Source organism: Dendropsophus ebraccatus, chromosome 7 (assembly GCF_027789765.1).
Source record: "Dendropsophus ebraccatus isolate aDenEbr1 chromosome 7, aDenEbr1.pat, whole genome shotgun sequence".
NCBI classification, from domain to species: Eukaryota; Metazoa; Chordata; class Amphibia; order Anura; family Hylidae; genus Dendropsophus; species Dendropsophus ebraccatus.
This window is the reverse complement of record NC_091460.1, coordinates 125,143,573-125,163,712: the sequence shown is the minus strand read 5'-3', so window position 1 is coordinate 125,163,712 and position 20,140 is coordinate 125,143,573. Positions and strand designations below refer to the sequence as shown.

At 42.0% G+C, this 20,140-nt stretch overlaps 1 protein-coding gene across 2 annotated transcripts in view; it reads left to right on the top strand.

Annotated features, from left to right (window-relative positions):
• Nucleotides 1–1,495: 1,495 nt before the first annotated feature.
• Nucleotides 1,496–20,140, top strand: part of LOC138797019 (endomucin-like) — a 68,553-nt gene continuing 49,908 nt past the window's right edge. For both annotated transcript variants that reach the window (XM_069976798.1, XM_069976797.1), the window contains exons 1-3: nucleotides 1,496–1,613; nucleotides 9,601–9,666; nucleotides 17,622–17,681. In XM_069976798.1, the coding sequence (XP_069832899.1) occupies nucleotides 1,565–1,613; nucleotides 9,601–9,666; nucleotides 17,622–17,681 (175 nt within the window). In that variant the 5' untranslated portion in view covers nucleotides 1,496–1,564. The remainder of the gene's footprint in view (nucleotides 1,614–9,600; nucleotides 9,667–17,621; nucleotides 17,682–20,140) is intronic.

Below are 20,140 nucleotides of genomic sequence, written 5' to 3'. Positions count from 1 at the left end.
CCTGCGGCTGTGACACTCCTTGTGCTGGAGGTCCCACCCCCGGCGCACAGGGAGTTCTCTGATGCGTGCGCTTCCGGGGATAGGACGGGACACCCCCTGCAGCTGCACATCAGCCGGGGCCAGACCAGGAGGAGAGAGGCTCGACGGGGGAGCGGGTTGTCAGGTGAGTTTTTTTTTTAATCTGCTCTGCACAGAGGGGAGAGGGGGCCATCTATAAGGAGGTATAAGTAAGGGGGGAGGGGCCATATATAAGGGGGTATAAGTAAGGGGGGAGAGGGGGCCATCTATAAGGGGGTATAAGTAAGGGGGGGAGAGGGGGCCATCTATAAGGGGGACAACATAGGGGGGCCATCTATACGGGGGGCGTATATAATAGGGTATGCAAAGAGGGAGGCATCTACTATAGTGGACTACACAGAGGGGCCATCTATAAGGAGGGGCTACAGAGAGGAGGGCCATATACTATAGGGGATGCACAGAGGGTGTCATCTTCTATAGGGGGACTACACAGAGGGGGGCTCTCAAGTAGATGCACATCGGACCATCTACATGGAAGAGTGATGGTACCATGGTTGATAAATCTCCCCCAGTATGTATACACTCCGTCCAGGACAACTACAGCCGTTGTTAACCAGGGACCACCAGGTTACTTGCACCATTCTGCCACGTGAAACAACACTACTACTCCCAGCTAGCCTGCAGCTCATCCCAGCAAGCCTGGTGCTCATCCTCTCCATGAATACCAGTCCAGTCATTTGTATCGGTTACATCTCAAACATACAGTCATAGAATGGCCAACTAGGCTAATATTAATTTTTGAATAAAGTACAAGTAAGTATCAGAAAGAGATTAAAGGGGTACTCCAGTGATTTTTTTTCTTTCAAATCAAGTTAAATAGATTTAGTAAATTACGTCTATATAAAAATATTGTCTTCCAGTACGTATCAGCTGCTGTATGTCCTGCAGGAAGTGGTGTATCCTTTCCAGCCTGACACTGCTCTCTGCTGCCACCTATGTCCATGTCAGGCACTGTCCAGAGCAGGAGAGGTTTGCTATAGGGATTTGCTACTGATCCAGACATGGACAGAGGTGGCAGGAGGCATCATACTAATGTATTCTTGTTTCATTTAGCTTATTTTTTTTATCTGAATATTATTAAGGGAACAATTTATTATTATTATTATTATTACTATTACTATTATCATCATCATTACCTATGTTTCTATGTATAAATATTTACAGCATTATACATTTACAGTTTTCAGATTTCCTGGGATACTTACATTGTTTGCGCTCACACAGTTAAAAATCATATTTAAGAACAACACATTTAAACGCCAGATGAAAAGAACTTCCTGTGAAGAATTTAGACAATACATCCCCCCATGTCCTGAACTCCCAGTGGGAGCCTGGTGCATTTCCTCCTGTTCTTTATCAGCCTTAAAATAAGCAGAAAGAGGCTGAGCCGGCGGCACACACCTTTTCCACCAGATAATTAAACCCTGCCTTGTTAGTAAAAAAGCAAAGTCTATGGGACAATGTGAGGGGGATGTCATAGAGAACCATGAAGTCCATCGGAGCTGATATGCTCTCTGTCCTAATCCTGCTCACAGGTAAATAGTCATCATATAGATATATACATATGTATACCAAAGCTGGCTGCTGTGATACTTCTGCTTTGTATGGATAGCATTATAGTGTAATATATGTAACCTTGCTGAGTATGCATGAACATTACTTGACATATAGTCCAATATAAAACAATCACCTCCCATTCTGTCGTGTTTCTATATACACTGCATCATATACTTAGAGGATAACTAAGATATTAGGCACTTTGCCTAATGGTGTTCTGACATATATTGTAAAATATACTTGTTTTTATGTTATTTGCACTTAAAGCATTACTGTTATTTGTAGTTACTGATTGCACCAGGTTTCACTACTGAGACCCACAGTGATCCCAATATTCAGCTGGGGGGAGTGTGCAGCAGTGTGCCCCACTCCCTGGCCAGCAGGAATATCTGACTTGTTCGATCCATAAACTCTAATGATTTGAACAAATTGGGTTTGATTGACAGCCATACTGCAACTCTGTATATCGAGATCTCAGCTGGCCTCAGGAGAGAGATCTGGTGCAATCAGCTATTGCACATAACTGTAACGCTTTAAATGTGACTACGATGTCTGCCATTCATTCCCACCATAGAGTACTTCCGGTGTTAATGCTTTTAAAGAAGTCCGACAAAACTTTTTATTAAAATATTGTATCGCCCCCCAACAGTTATACAAATCACCGATATACACTTATTATGGGAAATGCACATAAAGTACTTTTTTCCCTGCACTTACTACTGCATCAAAGCTTCACTTCCTAGATACAATACTTTAATAACAAATTTTCGCCGGACTTCTCCTTTAAGGATGCTACATACTCTATACTATACAGTACAGATATTTGATGTGTATTTCCTAACTTGAATAGCATACTGTACAAATTCTCACTTAATTGTAGATAAAATGAATGATACATCATTAAGCTATGTTTATCTAATTTTTTATAATAGGTCCCAGAATCCCAACTAAAAATTCTAATTAGTTTTATATAACTTTTTTCGGCTAACCATTTTTAAAAGAATAAAAAAAAACAAAATACCAAAATAATATTTAGTATACGATTGCAGTTAAAACATCCAGAAACATAAAAGAACAAGTAATATAAAATTATATTAATATAAATTATAGAGTCAAGGAATCACAACTAGCTACCGTGTTTCCCTTAAAATCAGACAATACCTCGTATAAAATTTTTACTCCCAAAGAGGCCCTATGGGAGAGATTTATCAAACATGGTGTAAAGTGAGACTGGCTCAGTTGCCCCTAGCAACCAATCAGATTCCACCTTTCATTTTTCAAAGAGTCTGTAAGGAATGAAAGGTGGAATCTGATTGGTTGCTAGGGACAACTGAGCCAGTTTCACTTTACACCATGTTTGATAAATCTCCCCCTATGTCTTATTTACAGGGGAAGTCTTATTTCTGTCCCCCTTGCCTCCCCTTTGGCTCTGCCCCCTTGGCTCTCTCCCCCAGGCTAGTTGGTAGGCTAGTTGGGGTGTCTTATTATAGGAGGATGTCTTATTTTCGGGGAAACATGGTAGCTATGAAAGCTACAGAAAGGCTTCCTTCATACATACTTTTTGCCATTTTTTTCAGTTGCATTCTTCTTATGTGATTTTGTTTTTCTATTGAATAAAAAAAACAAACAGGAAAATACCTACAGAGGTCTATGGGAGAATAAAGGCCACAAACTGTATGATAAAAATGCCACAGCATGCTAAATTTTAGAAAAACTAACCCCCAAAATGCATTGTAGGTATATCATCCTATATATTCCCTACTGACTACAAGCTAACATTGCGGGCCAACCTTGATAATTATTGAAGCGCAAATGCGGCACTGTCAGTGGTGTGTGTCACCCAGCCCTGTGCACTATGATAAGTGACATGATAAATTGCTATGATATGATTAAACCCCAACCCATGTTATAGCCAACCCCCCCCCCCCCCAATATTGCCCCATATAGTAGCCAACCCAACCAAAATTGCCCAACATATTAGCCAGCCCTCCCAATAGTGCCCAAATAGTAGCCAGTTCCTCAAGTCTCCCATATAGTAGCTAGCCCTCCCCAATAGTCTCATGTAGTAACCAGCTCTCCCCCATAGTCTCTTATATAGTAGCCAGCCCTCCCCATAGTCTCTTATATAGTAGCCAGCCATCCCCAGTAGTCTTATATAGTAGCCAGCCCTCCCCATAGTCTAATTTTGTAGCCAGCCCTCCCCCATAGTCTCTTATATATTAACCAGCCCTCCTCCTTAGTCTCATATAGTAGCCAACCCTCCCCCATTGTTTCTTATATAATAGCCAGCCCTTCCCCATAGTCTCTTATATAGTAGCCAGTCCTCCCTTGTAGTCTCATATAGCAGCAAGCCCTCCCCGAAAATCTCATATAGTAACCAGCCCTCCTCATAGTCTCATTTAGTAGCCAGGCCTCCCCTAATAGTCTTTTATATAGTAGCCAGCCCTCCCCATAGTCTCTTATATAGAAGCCAGCCCTCCCCATAGTCTCCTATATAGTAGACAGCCCTCCCCATAGTCTCCTATATAGTAGACAGCCCTCCCCATAGTCTCCTATATAGTAGACAGCCCTTGGAACAGTTGTTAAAGGGAACCTGTCACCTGTTGATGCTCCCCCAAACCCACCCTTCTCCTGGATACAGCTCCCTATACTTACCCAATCCTGTTGGTCCTGCCGCGGAGATACAGCGGCCCACTTATCTTTTCATGAACGTATGGGGGCCGTATCCAGGGGTAGGGTGCATTTAGGGGGTCTTCCAGGGGTTATAGGTTGTCCCATTAGCTTGGACTCACCCTTTTCTGTGGCCCCAGACGCCGCAGGAGGTGCCCAGCGAAGGACGTGTGTGAAGATGTCACTGTGATGCCAGCCTCCAGACACCGCTCACATACTCCTAGGCCACAGGCTAAAAACTACCTATGGCCTGCAAGATGATAATATGGGTGGTCTGATCGGCTTTCCAGACCAACCATATTATAATCTAATCTGATTGTAGGCCAGGTGTAATTCAAACTCTGAATTCCTTGGCGGGCCAAAAATAATGGCACTGCGGCCAGAGTTCTAACTGTTCTAGTACATAACAATTGTAATGTTGCGTCAGAACGGCAGATATAGCAGATATATGGACTATGATCCTGCCAAAAATGTGAGAAAACTTGTCATTTTGCTTTTTCTACATATGCATATATATGAATCAGGACCCCCACTAGCAAACAGACTTCAAAGGAAGACATAGAATACGATTTCTGTGCTTACTGTGAGAAAGATGTACGTAGACGTTGGAGCCCCATCTCCTTCCTCATTGTAAGGCAAACAATAAAGGGAAGCAGGTGTGAAGCACCATCTGATCAAATTAAGCTAGTTAATAAAGTAGCATAAAATAGGCCTCCCATTTAATATATTGGTAATTTCCTTAAAGCCAATGTACCAGCAGGTACATTGCTTTAAGATCTTTCCATCAATAGACTGGCGTTGTTGTGGGGATGCTGGTGCCGCGGTCTTTTTTGTGAACCGTGTCCCGGTTCCCAGCATAGCACCGGTCTATTCCCGGTCACCAGCCTGGCCTGAAGCACTGGAGGTGGGCCTGTCTGCCCCCAGTGTGATGTTCTGCCCTTCCCTCTGTGACACAGCTCCATTAGAATCAATGGAGATGCATCACTTAGGGGAAGGGTTCTATCACACTGGGGGTGGCCGGCCCGCCTCCATTGCTTCAGGCTGGGCTGGTGACTGGGGATAGACCGGAGCCGTGAGCGGGAACCGGGACGGGGTTCAAAAAAAGGACAGCGGCACCTGCATCCCTGTGCCAGCGTCAGTCTATTGATGTAAAGATCTTAAAGCAATGTACCTCCTTTACTTACTCTTAAGCATAAAAACAGGAATGTAAATAAGCCATTGGATACATAGGGCTGGTCATCATCAATCTTCACATACCTTCTGGGCTAACCTGGGCTTTTGCCATGCTGGGGAACGCCGCCTGGGCTTTGGAACCTTGTTTACATAATAACAAACAGCAAAGGACTATAAAGATACAAAAGGTATGTCAAGAATTCCAGATGCCCTATCTAGTCATGGGCTTATTTAGACCCCTGTTGTCCTGCTGTCAGGTCCGCCTTAATAGTCCTCAAACTCTTATGCATACATATCTACCTCGTGGACTGGGAAAATAACCTTAGTAAAGAAAGTGATTATTCTAATAATGTCACATGTGTGTGCAGTGTGGAGATTCTCCTATTCACTTCTATGGGGCTCTCTCCCCCATCCCTCTCCCCTCCTGTACATCGGGCAGGTATGGGACCTTCGCTTTAACCTTCCCAGGCATCCAATGGATCTGCATGCCAAATGTGGGGTCAAATAGTTCAGGTGTTTGATAGTCTACAGAGAACAGACAGACAGATGGACAGACATTCATTTTTATTATAAAGATGTATTTATGTGCAAAATCTGGGGCCAAATGATTTAGGTGTTTTAATGCCTATAGAAGATAGGCTGTGATAATGTCCAATGTCAGAGAAGTAAGAATGTCTAATGTTCTTTACGAAAACACTTCCCAGACACCCAAAGTACCTTTAATATGTGTCAAATTTGGGGTCACATGGTTCAGGCTTATGTAAGACAGACAGACAGACAGACAGACACTCTTTTAAAGGGTTTATCCAGGGTCTCGGCCAGAGATGGCAGCAGAGAGCACTGTGTCAGACTGAAAAGAAAACAACATTTCCTGCAGGACATACAGCAGCTGATAAGTAAGGGAAGATTGAGATTTTTAAAAAGAAGTAAATTATAGATCTATATAGTAAATTATAGATCTATAGAACTTTCTGACACCAGTTGATTTGAAAGAAAAAGATTTTTGCTGGACAACCCCTTTAAAAGTGTGTCTGTCTGTCTTGTATAAGCCTGAACCATGTGACCCTAAATTTGACACATAGGTACTGTGAGTGTCTAAGAAATTTTTTGTAAATTTTTCGTAGATTTTTGCTGGAGTACCCCTTTAATATAAATACATATACACAACCCCCTGCAAGATGGCTTGTCAACCCTACTCAAAGTTGTGTATGTAGATGGCTACATTGCCTGTAAATGAAGTTATACTTTTCTTGTAAAACATTCATAAAAATATATGAAATTAAGCTATCCATCTGCGTAAATAACATTGTAAGAAAGCATTGGGTAAGTGATTGATGGTAGTCAGCATGGTAATGGGTTCCTGTAAGATGCCTTGTTTTGTGCTAAGTGAATTGTTCGGCTTCTCTTTAATCTGACTATACTACATTTGTGGCCATAGAATCCAAAGAGATAATTAAAACACAAATATAAACCGGAAAATAAAGCCTGCCTTTATGTCACGTCGTTGCTAACACTCACTGCAGATTACCTTCCCTTCCATTGTTATTACATAGAATTTCTCTTCAAAGAAAATCTCTTAAGTACTGCCAGTTCTCTAAGCTGGCATGTTTCCCTATTTCTTCTATTTGTGTGTTAAAAAAATAAAAAATTATATATGGAAAAATCCTTTACCAAGTTTTTGGGTAAACAGGAAGGGTTATAGTGCAGGTGGTCTGGAATAATGGTTGCCATACTATATTTGCACCCAATAAGACACATTACTGTATGGAACTTGACTTTCGCCTTAATAGAGCGCAACACTGATATTTTCAAGCATTATAATATTATAGTATTCAATAAAGTCGCCAGGACCCTTTCAAAAAACTTTTTCAACGTGTTAACCATGACAGCTTCCTTTGGAAGATGGTTCCATAGTCTCAATGCCCTTAGAGTAAAGAATCCCCTTCTATGGTTGTATAGAAACCTTCTATACATTCTAAGTAGGGATGGTCCGAACCGAGTTCAGTTCGGGTTCGTAATGATTCCCGCTGTCTGCCCGCTCTGTGCAGCGGGCGGATACAGCGGGAGGACCGCCTGGAAAACTGGGCTACAGCCATAGCCATAGGCTGTTTTCCAGTTTTCCAGGCGTTCCTCCCGCTGTATCCGCCACGGAGCGGGCAGACAGCGGGAATCTGCTGCCGAGCGTTCGGGTTCATACGAACCCGAACCTCGTCAGGTTCGGACCATCCCTAATTCTAAGCATAGTGGGATACCGCCTGTTAAAGTTACAGTTTAAGGTATAAATAGATCACTGTAATATCCTTATTTAAAGGGGTATTCATGGAAAAATCTACTTTTCCCCTATCCACAAGAATGGGTTAATGATGCACTACATTTCCAAGGTGCTATGAGCAGAAATGAGACAGCATTACAGCAAGGAAGAGGTTACATACAGTACTGAGCTGCTGCTGAGAAGCTGAAGGAGGAAGATCACACTCAAGTACTGTTTTCATACAGAAGTAGGTACTGATATTTACACAAGAGACAGCTGCCTTGAGCTTTATGGGTGTTGAATGATAAGTAGGAAGCCTTGATTTACCTTTAGTAACATTGCATCTTCAGTCGGATATTCCATAACAGGCAGTGGACAGCAGATCGCAGAGAAGGGAGACACTTAGTGACCAAAACGTTAGAGCGGGGTCCCCAAATTACGGCCCGTGGGCTGCATGCGCCCCCCCGACGCCATTTCTCCGGCTCCCACCGCACTTCTGGAAGAAACAACTCTTTCCCTGGTTGTCAATAAGAGGACTGCTCTCAATGACCACCAATAAAAAAGCTCCCCCTTCCGGATCCCGCCAGCTGCAGCCAAACTCCACCGCCACCTATCCCTGACTCTGCCCTGCATCCACGCCGCTGTCACCATCCCCGGGCCCCTGTTCAGTGAAGCGCTGACATGAGGTCCTACGATCCACCTGAGTCCAAGTGACAGTTACGTTGCACATGCACGTCCTGCTGCGTGACGTCACTTGTCTCGGCCTGCCGCAGCGGGATGCACATGAGTTCAGCTTGCCTCACTGTCATCCTGACAGCGCTGCCTCCTCCAAGCAGAACAGATAGCACCTGGTGTGGGGAATATTCCTGCAGGGGGGGCTCGGAGTGCTGGTTGAGGGGGTGAAGGTGAAGTGAGGGGGGGCTGGTTGAGGGGGGAGTGAGGGGTTGAGTGGGGGCAGGAGCATTTCTTCTTGGTGTATTGACACTCTATGGTAGCTGGGAGTTGGCAGGGTTAACTGTTGTTGTGTTGGAATATTGGATATAATTTATATCTGTGGATAACAGACAGATGGTTCCTAGACATGACAAGACGGACTGACCAGTAGCCCTCTCCTATGGCTTGATACTTTTTTGGAGATTGTTGTAAATTATTGTAAATATTTGTTTGATCATGTACTTTTTAATGCATACCTAATAAAAAAAATAGTTTTTAAGCTTATCCTTCATATTTCATTAATTTATTATTTATTCATAATACAGAAGCTAGGGGGAGATCCTCGGGGGGTACAGGGGTCAGACCCCCCTTGATCTCCTACTTTTCCCTATCCTGTAGATTTTTCAGGAATATCCCTTTAACTCAAAATTTTTAGGACCCCTGGTGCACCTAGTACATATCTTGTGCTATTCTTACACACACACACACACACTGAAATCCTTATAATATTGTTCCTGATCTGTACTCTTTTCAGAATGCCGCAATACTTGTAGCTTCACTGGTCACAAGTCACTAGGGTTAAAACAGAGGAAACCATTCCCTACCCAGCAAAGCTCTCGCACTCAGTGGGTTGCTTCCCAAACTCAGCCGCCTGAATGTAAATAGAACATTTCCTGTCCCAGGATGATGCTATGTAAACTGAAATAGGGAGCTGCAGGCTTTGTTTTTAGGCAGTAATGGGCGAAGGTATAAGGTTTATGTTGCTTCTTTACATTACTATAAATACAATGTATACACAATAAGTTAATTAAATTGTTGTTATTGTGTTAATAAAACTGCAAATATATATAGATGACACTTCACCAGTTTGTGATGATATAGTGAAGTTCTGGTTATTCATACCTTATGCACTAACCTTCTTTTTCACTACTATATAGCATTACCAAATAATGTCATTGGGGAAGGGGAAAGCCAAGCGACAACTGCACAGTCACTACCTACAGGTATTTACTTATATGTACAATGTTTTCTTTCCATTGCTATATGGTATCATGTCATGAAACTGTAGCTAAATTGTTGATAATGGAACTGTGATTCAACATCTTTCAATACTTAAAGGGGTTGGCCACTTTATAGTAAAATTGTTCAGTGTACAGTATTAGTAAGTGTACTCACTGTATATACGCACAGCAGCTCCCTGTGTACCCCATAGAGCTGAAATCAGACTCCCCTCCTCCAGGCTGTGCTGCCCTGCTCTGTGGTGATTCTGTCCATAAGATGGCCAACATGGAGGAGCATGTGACCAGGCCCCACCCCCCAGTGTCCACCACTGAGCCTGTATATGGTTATGGAGGACACTGGGGGCGGGGCATGGTCACTCCAACCTGGAGGAGGGGAGTCTGATATTAGCTCTATGGGGTACACAGGGAGCTGCTGTCAGTATATACAGTGAGTACACCTACTAATACTGTACACTGAACAATTTTACTATAAAGTGGCCAACCCCTTTAATATACAAAACTATAATTAATAGAATTAAATAGAATACTATTATTCTATCAGTTATAGCTGTACATAAGTTCTCAGAATATATTATATATACAGTGGTGGACAAAATATTTAGGACTGATTCACATTATGGTTTGTACAAAGTCTGCTGCTTCAGAGGTAATCCAAATAAAAAATTTTTTTTTAAAAGGCTCTAAACAATTAAATATAACAAACTATCAGTAACTCACCTCTCCCATCCAGCGGGAATTCTTTTCAGATTTCCATGTTTGCCACCCAAGTGGTGTAATTTTTTTTACCATTAATATAGATGTATCAGGACTTATTTTTGGCGGGGCAAGTTGTACTTTTTCTTAGTACCGTTTTGGAATTCTTTTTTTTACAGCTTTTTAGGAGACAGATTAAAGATGACATCTTTTTCTTTCAAATCAACTGGTTTCAGAAAGTTATATAGATTTGTAATTTACTCCTATTGAAAAATGTCCAGTCTTCCAGTTCTTATCCGCCGCTGTATCCCCATGCAGGAAGTGGTGTATTCTTTCCAGTCTGACACAGTGCTCTCTGCTGCCATTTCTGTCCATGTCGGGAACTGTCCAGAGCAGCAGCAAATCCCCACAGAATACCTTTCCTGCTCTGGACAGTTCCTGACATGGACAGAGGTGGCAGCAGAGAGCACTGTGTCCGACTGGAAAGAATACACCACTTCCTGCAGGACATACAGCAGCTGATAAGTAATGGAAGACTAGAGATTTTTAAATAGAAGTAAATTACAAATCTATGTAACCTATTGACACCAGTTGATTTGAAAGAAAAACATTTTAGCCGCACTACCGTTTTAATTAAATACAACAATCCTACTGTTTTTATTTAGAGCGTTACCAATTTCTCCATTCCTGGTGGATACAACAGAGATCCACCTTATTCTAGGCCCACCATAAAAAGTTGGTGGGCTAGATCAAGTACTCATAATGACCACCATATCGGCAGTCATTAAGGGGTCAAACTCAAAAGGACAAAAATGTGGCGCATTTACAATTCCGCCAGAATGTTTGTTACAATTGGAGTGTCCCTTTAAGTGTTTTATCCAATATATTTTATATATATCTCTGTCTCATTTTCCCCTCTAAGTATCCATGAATATGAAGTCTGAACTGCTGATATAGGCATCTCCATGAATGCACTTATTTTATTAAATGACTTAATTTATACATTTTATACAGCAAGGAGCAACGCATTACATGATATTACACATCCTAATCCTATATTTTATACGCTGTACTCTAATTTCAATTTGTCAGCTCTCTAAATGCCATAATCAATAAATCCACTTCATCATTACACAGTTCCAAATCTCATTCTAGTAGAATTTAGTTAGGAAACTATATTCATTTAAACCATGAATTATAAATGAGAATCGTGAGCGGCTCTTGGTGTTTGTTAGGGATAGGCAATAATACATTCAATCTGTCATTCCGTCATGATATACAGTTAAAAAAAACAAAAAAAACACGATGCATGCAGATAATGGTGACAGATCTAGATTTTTAGGCATTGTATTATTTTATTACACTGTTAAAATATTTAACTTCTATTATTAGTGATAAAAAGTTATTTGTACTTTTATCATTTTTCACAGTAAAACTGGGTAAGTTATTTGCTTATTCCGGAACAATGAAAATTACGGCACTCGTGTGTCCTTTAATAATTTATATTAAAAGTAGGATTTGTTTGATAAAAGGTTTTAATATGATACAATGGCAAACTTTGGAAAAAGATATAGAAGTTAACAGACTAGTACGAATCACACACTGAGTACACTATAATAAGAGGTATACCTTATTTATTCCCGTCTTTTGAGACTCGTAACTGAGGCTTCACAGACCTTTTTTGCATATTTAAATTTATAGGGGACAATGTATCAGTGGAGACTCTTTAGTGAGTACTCCATTGTTTTTTTTTGTCCCTGATCTTAGTAATTGCTGTGTTTTATTGGTCTATTTTTCATTGCCCCATTAGTCAGAATCCTACTCCACGCTGATGAGGGGCAAATACCCCAAAACAGCTGTCTGTGGATGGATGCCTAGCCTTGGTACCCTTGTCATGCCGCAATATTCACCACAGAGTTAGACTTTGGCGCAAAAGGAGCCACCCTGGTATTTCCCTATTTATGTTCCAATACTCGCAACCGAGTGGGACTTAAGAGGCTATCTATCAGGGTGGTTTGATGATCTCCCCATTGGGAGGCACCCCCTTGGCAACATGCTTTTCTTCCCTGGAGGGATATCTGGCTATTCCCGTCTTTTGAGACACGGAACTGAGGCTCCATGGACCGGTTTTTTTGTATACCTTATTTATATAAAGTTTTTTAAAAATTTGAATAAGGGAATGAAGGATTACTGTCGTATAGGTGTTACCATTTTAACCTCGACTTAGGGTCCTATTAGAGGAAGCGATTTTTAACGATTAAAGATAAACAATCGCAAACAAGAATATTTATCGTTAGCCTGAAATCCTTCACCATATTACACAGAACGATAGTCGTTAGGTAAGGTCATTACTATGATCGATTATTCCGTCTGATCCCAGCAAAAGAAGGAACGATTTGGAATTACACTGAATGATTAGTGAATGAATGAATGTGGAATCACAGCGAACGATTAGCAATGATTGTAGGGTCAGATCTAAATGAACGATCAACGACACATGAACAATTATTCGATTGTTGCCTGCAATTACACGGACGATTATCGTTTAATTTTGAACGATATAACATAATCGTTGCATGCAATAGGGCCCTTAGACTCTTATGGCAAACCCCGGAGCCCTTGAAGTATGTTCAGGACATTGGAGCCAGGAACACTTTTCTGCCATTTATTCCCTTTAAGTATATGAAAGTAACATACACATGAGAGAAAACAGTACGTAGCGACAGAGAGGAGGAGGACTAAAGAGTAGGGACATATATTTTAAAGCCTGCAGTCTAAGCACGATGGTTACCAATTCTCTGTAACTTCCTGGTGTCAGGAGCCGGCCATCAAGGCCAGCACTACAGGAGCGTGTTGCCGGCTTCCTGCTTCCTACGGCGTCCCCGGTAACTAGCCCGAACGGTTGCTAGGGATGTGGCACACCAACGGCGTCACTGACAACTGGCCCAGTGAGTTGCTAGGGACACGGCAGCATCATCTTTTTTGTTGCTGCGGCCGGGACTTCACGGCTCCTGGCCGATCGGCACAGCTATGCATTATGTATATTTGCTGACTGACAGCCAGCACTGCTAGTCAGCTGTCTGTATTTGCCCTGGGGCTGGGGTCTCAGTCCCAATCATGCTCTGGGGCTGGGACTCCAGGCTCCATAAGTATGCTCCCCATGTGTATTTCTTGCCTGCGATCGAGCCTACTTGTGAGTTTAACTAAGCTAGTGTTTATCCTGATTGTCTTCCCTGGTTTCCTAGTTTTTGGCTTCCTGACGTTTCCTCTGATTATCGATTCTGTACCACGACAACCCTGCTTGTTGACTCTGATTCATTGTGTTTTGTTTGTCCTGTCTGCGTTTTTGTGTTTCCACTTGTTCAGGTCAGGGACTGTCGCCCAGTTATCTGCTGCTGCCTAGGGCAGTTGTGGTAAGTAGGCAGAGACAGCGGGGCAGGCGACAGTACAGGGCCTCACCTGTCCGTTGTCTCTTAGTCCTGTCATGACACCAGGACAGCCAATAAAAATAGGGTTATTGTCTACTTTTTTTTTTTTTTTTTTTTTTTTTTAAACCTGATGTCTGTGGAGGAGTTTGTACACATTTAGTTGTAAAAATTGAAATATAATTTTACAATTCACAGCTTCTAATGTCTTCCTATCTGTATTCTAAACTGTAGACAGACAGTATATCACAATGCTCTTTATGATCCATTAAAGTTTTGCAATGTGTAAGTAAAAAATGTTGGCTGGCTGCTATTATCGGATAAGTTGTCCAGAAAAAAAAAATATATATATATGAGGTCGGCGACCCGGCTGAGCACATTTTTATTTACCAAGGCAGCTGATAATGTAGAAAGCAGTGGTAAACAATGGCAGCAAAGACCGCAGATACTATCTCATAGCATAATAGCTAATTGCAATGGATATGTGAAATCCAATGATGTAGCCCTGGGGAGGTCTACAGACCATCTTTTCTATCAACAGCCTCATATCTTCCTAAAACAGGTGTAAAGAGGACAAAGACAGGCAGCTGTTAATCCCCCAGGGGTAGTTAAAAAGAAAACATAACTATTGCTATATATGATGACTCTGGTGCTATATGCCATGTTTTCTTAATTTTCTTATGCTAATTTAAAGGTTAAAAATACATTTAAGAGCCAAATATCTGACTGTGCTTCGAATGGCTTCATATTGTTTCATTCTCGCAGCTTCCTGAACTTCAAGTAATATACTTGGCACACGAAATTCTTTGGAAAGGAAAAGTGCCACATTAGTTCAAAACAACAAACCTAATGACTTCAGTGGTGTAAGACATAAGAATAAACAGAACTTACAGCCCTGGCCAAATATGATCAGTTATGTATTCAGTTATACCAACAATGAAACTTGTTTTATTTAGAAAGAATCAGAAACATAGTAAAGGGGTACTCTGATGAAAATATTTTTTATTTCAAATCAACCGGTTTCAGAAAGTTATATAAATTTGTAACTTACTTCTATTTAAAAATCTCAAGTTTCCCCCTACTTATCAGCTGCTGTATGCCCTGCAGGAATTGGTGTATTATTTACAGTCTGACACAGTGCTCTCTGCTGACATCTCTGTCCAAGACAGGAACTGTCCACAGCAGAAAAGGTTTTCTATGGGGATTTGCTGCTGCTCTGGACAGTTCCTGACATGGACAGAGGTGGCAGCAGAGAGCACTGTGTCACACTGGAAAGAAAACTACAATTCCTGTAGGATTCACAGCAGCTGATAAGTATGGGAAGACTTGAGATTTCTAAGTAGAAGTGAATTACAAATCTGTATAACTTTCTGACTCCGGTGATTTAAAAGAAAAAACATTTCACTGGAGTACCCATTTAAAAGACCTTAACCATGGAAATGGTAACTGCACTAGATACTGCTGCATTCATGGATTCTGAATATGAGATGGATGCTCACTCACTAGCAAAATGACCCATACCAAAGTAAGCATACAATCCAAATAAATTCACAAAACATCATAGTTGTTAAAGAGTGCCTGTTACGAAATGTAACGCTAGACATGTGATTTAATATGTCAAAACTTATTGATCACAGAGGGCCTCACTTCTGACTCCAACTATGATCAGGATACACAGCCAGGGAGAGGACTTGGCAGCCGTGCCATTATCTCCCTGGCCATATCTCACTGAGACTACCTAGATGAATAGAGCAGACGGCTGTTGAGTGGATTGCACTCGTCATATCCTCAGCAGAGACCCGCTGTGATCAATAACGTTTGATATGTCTGATGATATTTTTTGTGTAACCATTGGGAATTTTTCTAAAAGTGTAGCAATAATTATAGGAGACTTTACAATATGCACTGTCCTGTGTATGTACATGAGGAGCCCCCGGTTACTACCCTCCAATCATATGCTGCCTTCTATACACTATATAAACACTAAAAACAAGATCCTACCTCACTGTAGCAAAACTTTGAAAAGTTCCCAGCACTGAGCATGTAAATCAAGGGTTTTCTCTGGCCAGGAAGTCTGTATATTGCATCGGCTGTTGTCTCCTCTTCCTGCTGACTCAACCCCCTCAGCCCCCCACTATATGCTATAATGGGCAGTGCAAACATGTCATCACTCTGCTTCTCTGTGATGTAGACAACTTTGCCTTGATAATGAACAGATAAGGTGTGTGTGTGTGTGTAGGGGTCAGTCTTGTGCAGAAAGTAACTCCTTTGTGAAATATAACCTATTACATAGTTTCTTATACTCACTTGTACCATTTATTTCTGCAAAGTTTTTTAAAATGAAAATTACACTTAAAGGCCTAAAATATAACATTTCAAAATAAAATTGGTCAATATCCATAAAAAGCCATTAAATTCCCAACTTTTGAAGAGTAATTTTTCAGCATTCATTAGAGGAAAGACCCCTTGTGGGAGGAACCTCCAGGGAACCATGGTTGAGGGATTGTCCTTGCCTTGGGCTTAAAAGGTAATACCAAAATGTAACTTAACATGTCCTCATAACTACTACAGTAGTCCCAACTCCCTCCCCAAGTCATATCCCCCTTCACTTAGTACTTAGGGGTTTCATTACTTAATTGGACACTGTTATTTAGTCAACTGTCTGGTGGTGTTATTTGAACACTGCATGCTATGGTTGTATGACTGTATCAATTAAACATAAAAAAGCCTGAACATAACATACCTCACAGGACACTGTTCAATCTAAAATTATCCCTGGACTTTTTAATATGGCTCTCAAGTGAAGTCAATAGAAAGATGAGGGAGTTCCTTATAGTAGTTAAACATGGCAAATAATAGGGACAACAGTTGTCTTCCTGTGAGTTTTATCCATGTATGGTGATAAGTAAAGATGAGCGAACGGGGTTCGAGTTCGAGTCCATCTGAACCCGATTGTTCGGCATTTGATTAGCAGTGACTGCTGAACTTGGATAAAGCTCTAAGGTTGTCTGGAAAACACGGATGCAGCCAATGACTATATCCATGTTTTCCACGTAGCCTTAGGGCTTTATCCAACTTCAGCAGCCACCGCTAATCAAATGCCGAAAGTCTGGGTTTGGATCGACTCGAGCATGCTCCAGGTTCGCTCATCTCTAGTGATAAGATCTAAACTCTGCTTTATAGATAAATAGGCATAAAAGACAGGTGCACAATCAGGGAACGGCAAGCATTTTCCTGTAGTGGTTACATAGTTCATTGGCATAATTTTCATTATTGTTTTCATTGTAACAACTGAACTTAGTTAAAAGGGTTGGCCACTTTATAGTAAAATAATTCAGTATAGAGTATTAGTAAGTGTACTTATTGTATATACTAACAGCAGCTCCCTATGTGTCCCATGAGACTGAAAATGAGACTCCCCTCCTCCAGGCTGTGCTGTCCTGCTCTCTGGTGAGTCTGTCCGTAAGATGGCTGACATGGAGGAGCATGTGACCATGCCCCGCCCCCAATGTTAACCACTGAGCCTGTATATGCCTATGGATGACACTGGGCAGCGGGGCATGGTCACATGCTCCTCCATGTCGGCCATCTTATGGACACAGCAGGACAGCACAGTCTGGAGGAGGAAAGCCGGATTTTTGCTCTATGAGGTACACAGGGAGCTGCTGTCAGTAAGCAATGTCCTTCCCCTGGAAGGACTGCTTGTCAGGTCTAGAATGAGAGTGAGCAGACTAGTGAGGGAATGCAAATGAATTGTTATTTATTGAGCTGAATTGGTGAACAAAATGTTTATTTAACGTATTCTTATCTATGTTAAAGGTCCCTTAAAAACATCTACAGATTCTCCTGGTACTACACTAGCTCATACTACAAAGACAGGTAAGCAAACTGAGGTATTAAATGTTGTAACTCTAATGCAACTTAAAGGGGTTATCCAGCTCTACAAAAACATTGCCACTTTCTTCCAGAGACAGCATGACTCATCTCCAGTTCAGGTGCGGTTTGCAATTAAGCTTCATTCACTTCAATGGGACTGAGTTACCAAACCTGCACCCAAACTGGAGACAAGAGCGGTGCTGTCTCTGGAAGAAAGTGGCCTTGTATTTAAAGCACTGGATAACCCTTTTAAAAGAAGAAGAAATAAAACATGTAGGCAAAAGATGCCTTAATAGGGTATTCCAATCTCAGCCTGTTATTCCCTATCTTTATCTGTACTTTGAGACCTGCACCATTAATTTTTATGTGGTGGGGACGTACAAGGGGTGTTCTGGGAAGCAGGGGAAAAGTACCTACTTATAACTACTGGGGGCATCTACTTAGTGGGGGGTTAACTACCCCTTAACCACATTACATGGGCAACAGTAGGCTTACAAAAAGAGATCTATTATGGAATGGTGCCAGAAGCAGTTAAAGGACAACTCCGGCGGGACCCCCCCCCAAAAAAAAAAACACAGACACACACAGACACCATACTCACCATCCCTCCGGTGACGATCGCCACTCCATTCGCCGGCCGGCCGCCGTCCAGCGATGTCTCTGACTTCCGGGTCCTGGGGATGGAAAAGGCTGCCAGTGCGCTTGCGCACCGGCAGCCTTTTCATTGGCTGGAGTGCATCACATGGCTTCCAGCAACCTCAGCCAATCAGGGCTGAGCAAGCTGGAAGCCATGTGATGTGCTCCAGCCAATAAAAAGGCTGCTGGTGCGCATGTGCACCAGCAGCCTTTTCCGTCCCATTCACTCTCTATGAAGACGCCGAGGAGGAAGAAGACCCGGACCGCCCCCCGGCTCTGACGTCGTCGTCACCAGATGCCGCCCCGGGAGAAGAGGACCGTGACGATCGTAATAGGTAATGTATACATTCTTTAACTTTCAGGCGGGGGGGTCGGGGGTCCGAAAGTGGGGAAAGGGGGCCAGACCGGGTATTTAACCACATTACAAAGTTATATAACTTTGTAATGAGTGTTAAATAAGCTAAAAAAAAATTTCGTCGGAGTTGTCCTTTAAATATAATGTCTATGCAAGTCCCATAGACTTGCATTGCAATACCATGGGGAAGATTTATCAAACATGGTGTAAAGTGAAACTGGCTCAGTTGCCCCTAGCAACCAATTAGATTCCACCTTTCATCTTCCAGAGTCTGAGAGGAATGAAAGGTGGAATCTGATTGGTTGCTAGGGGCAACTGAGCCAGTTTCACTTTACACCATGTTTGATAAATCTCCGCCCATGTGCTTTAGCAGTAAGCTACAGAACTGATATCACTTTAGGCTATGTTCACACTGCGTATGAGTCCGGCCGTAGTGCGAACCGCGAATATACGCACGTAGTTTTGAGGTTGATGAGTTCGCTTGAAAGATACGATATACGGCCACACAGTGCACACTACGTATGAACTTACGGCCGGATCGTATACGGCGCCGTGAAAAATGAACAAGACCATTGTTTGAGGACGGAAATGTTCCAACTCACGTTCGTGGATTTCCATGCGCTCCCGTACGAAGTACTTATTTCAGCCAAATTGAACTTGATTTTTAGATCCAAAAGGTTCTGTGTGTTTTATTGGGCTGGGCGAAATTTTCCAAGTAAATGACCGGTTCCAGATCGCTTCGAAACAAGCTAGGGAAGCATAACTGTACTACGGGCGTGTGTTCGCGGTTCATACGCATCCGGCCGCATGTTGATTTTTCCCACGCCCGTAGTTTCAGCCGCACATGTACAGCGGCGTAGGAAATGCGGCCGGACCTATACGCAGTGTGAACATAGCCTTAATGTGTTTTCTGCCACCAAGTGATAGTCACCCTCCTAAGCTCAAATCTGTATAGAAATGTAAAAGAATAATAAACTACACACGCCTGCCTTTCTCAATTAAAAAAAGTAGCATTACTAAAAGTATTATATCAAATTGTTAGATTAAAGTAATTTCCTCTCTGCTAGTATTTTCCAGTTATACAAATTAGAAATATAAGTGCTAAACCAAGTGCATTCAGTGCCAACAATGGGACACGTAGCTGTTTAGACATAAATGTTTCTATCTGAGCAGCAACACAACCACATTGCTTACAGATTCCCATAGTAACCAGAGACTCAGGTGAAATCATGTATACGGAATGTGGCGTCATTAAAAGAAGACAATGGCAGATGAGTGAATGGAATGTTAACATGGGCGCACGACACAAAGACTCTTTCCCTAATATAAACTCTCCTTGTCTTTGAGCAGAGCTGTACGTATAGATCCATTCATGTAAACAGGGCACAACCAAAGCACCATAAGTCTTCTTATCAATAGCCATTACACACTAGAAAAAAGAGCCGCCCTGTACTATGGTGTATACTGGTGA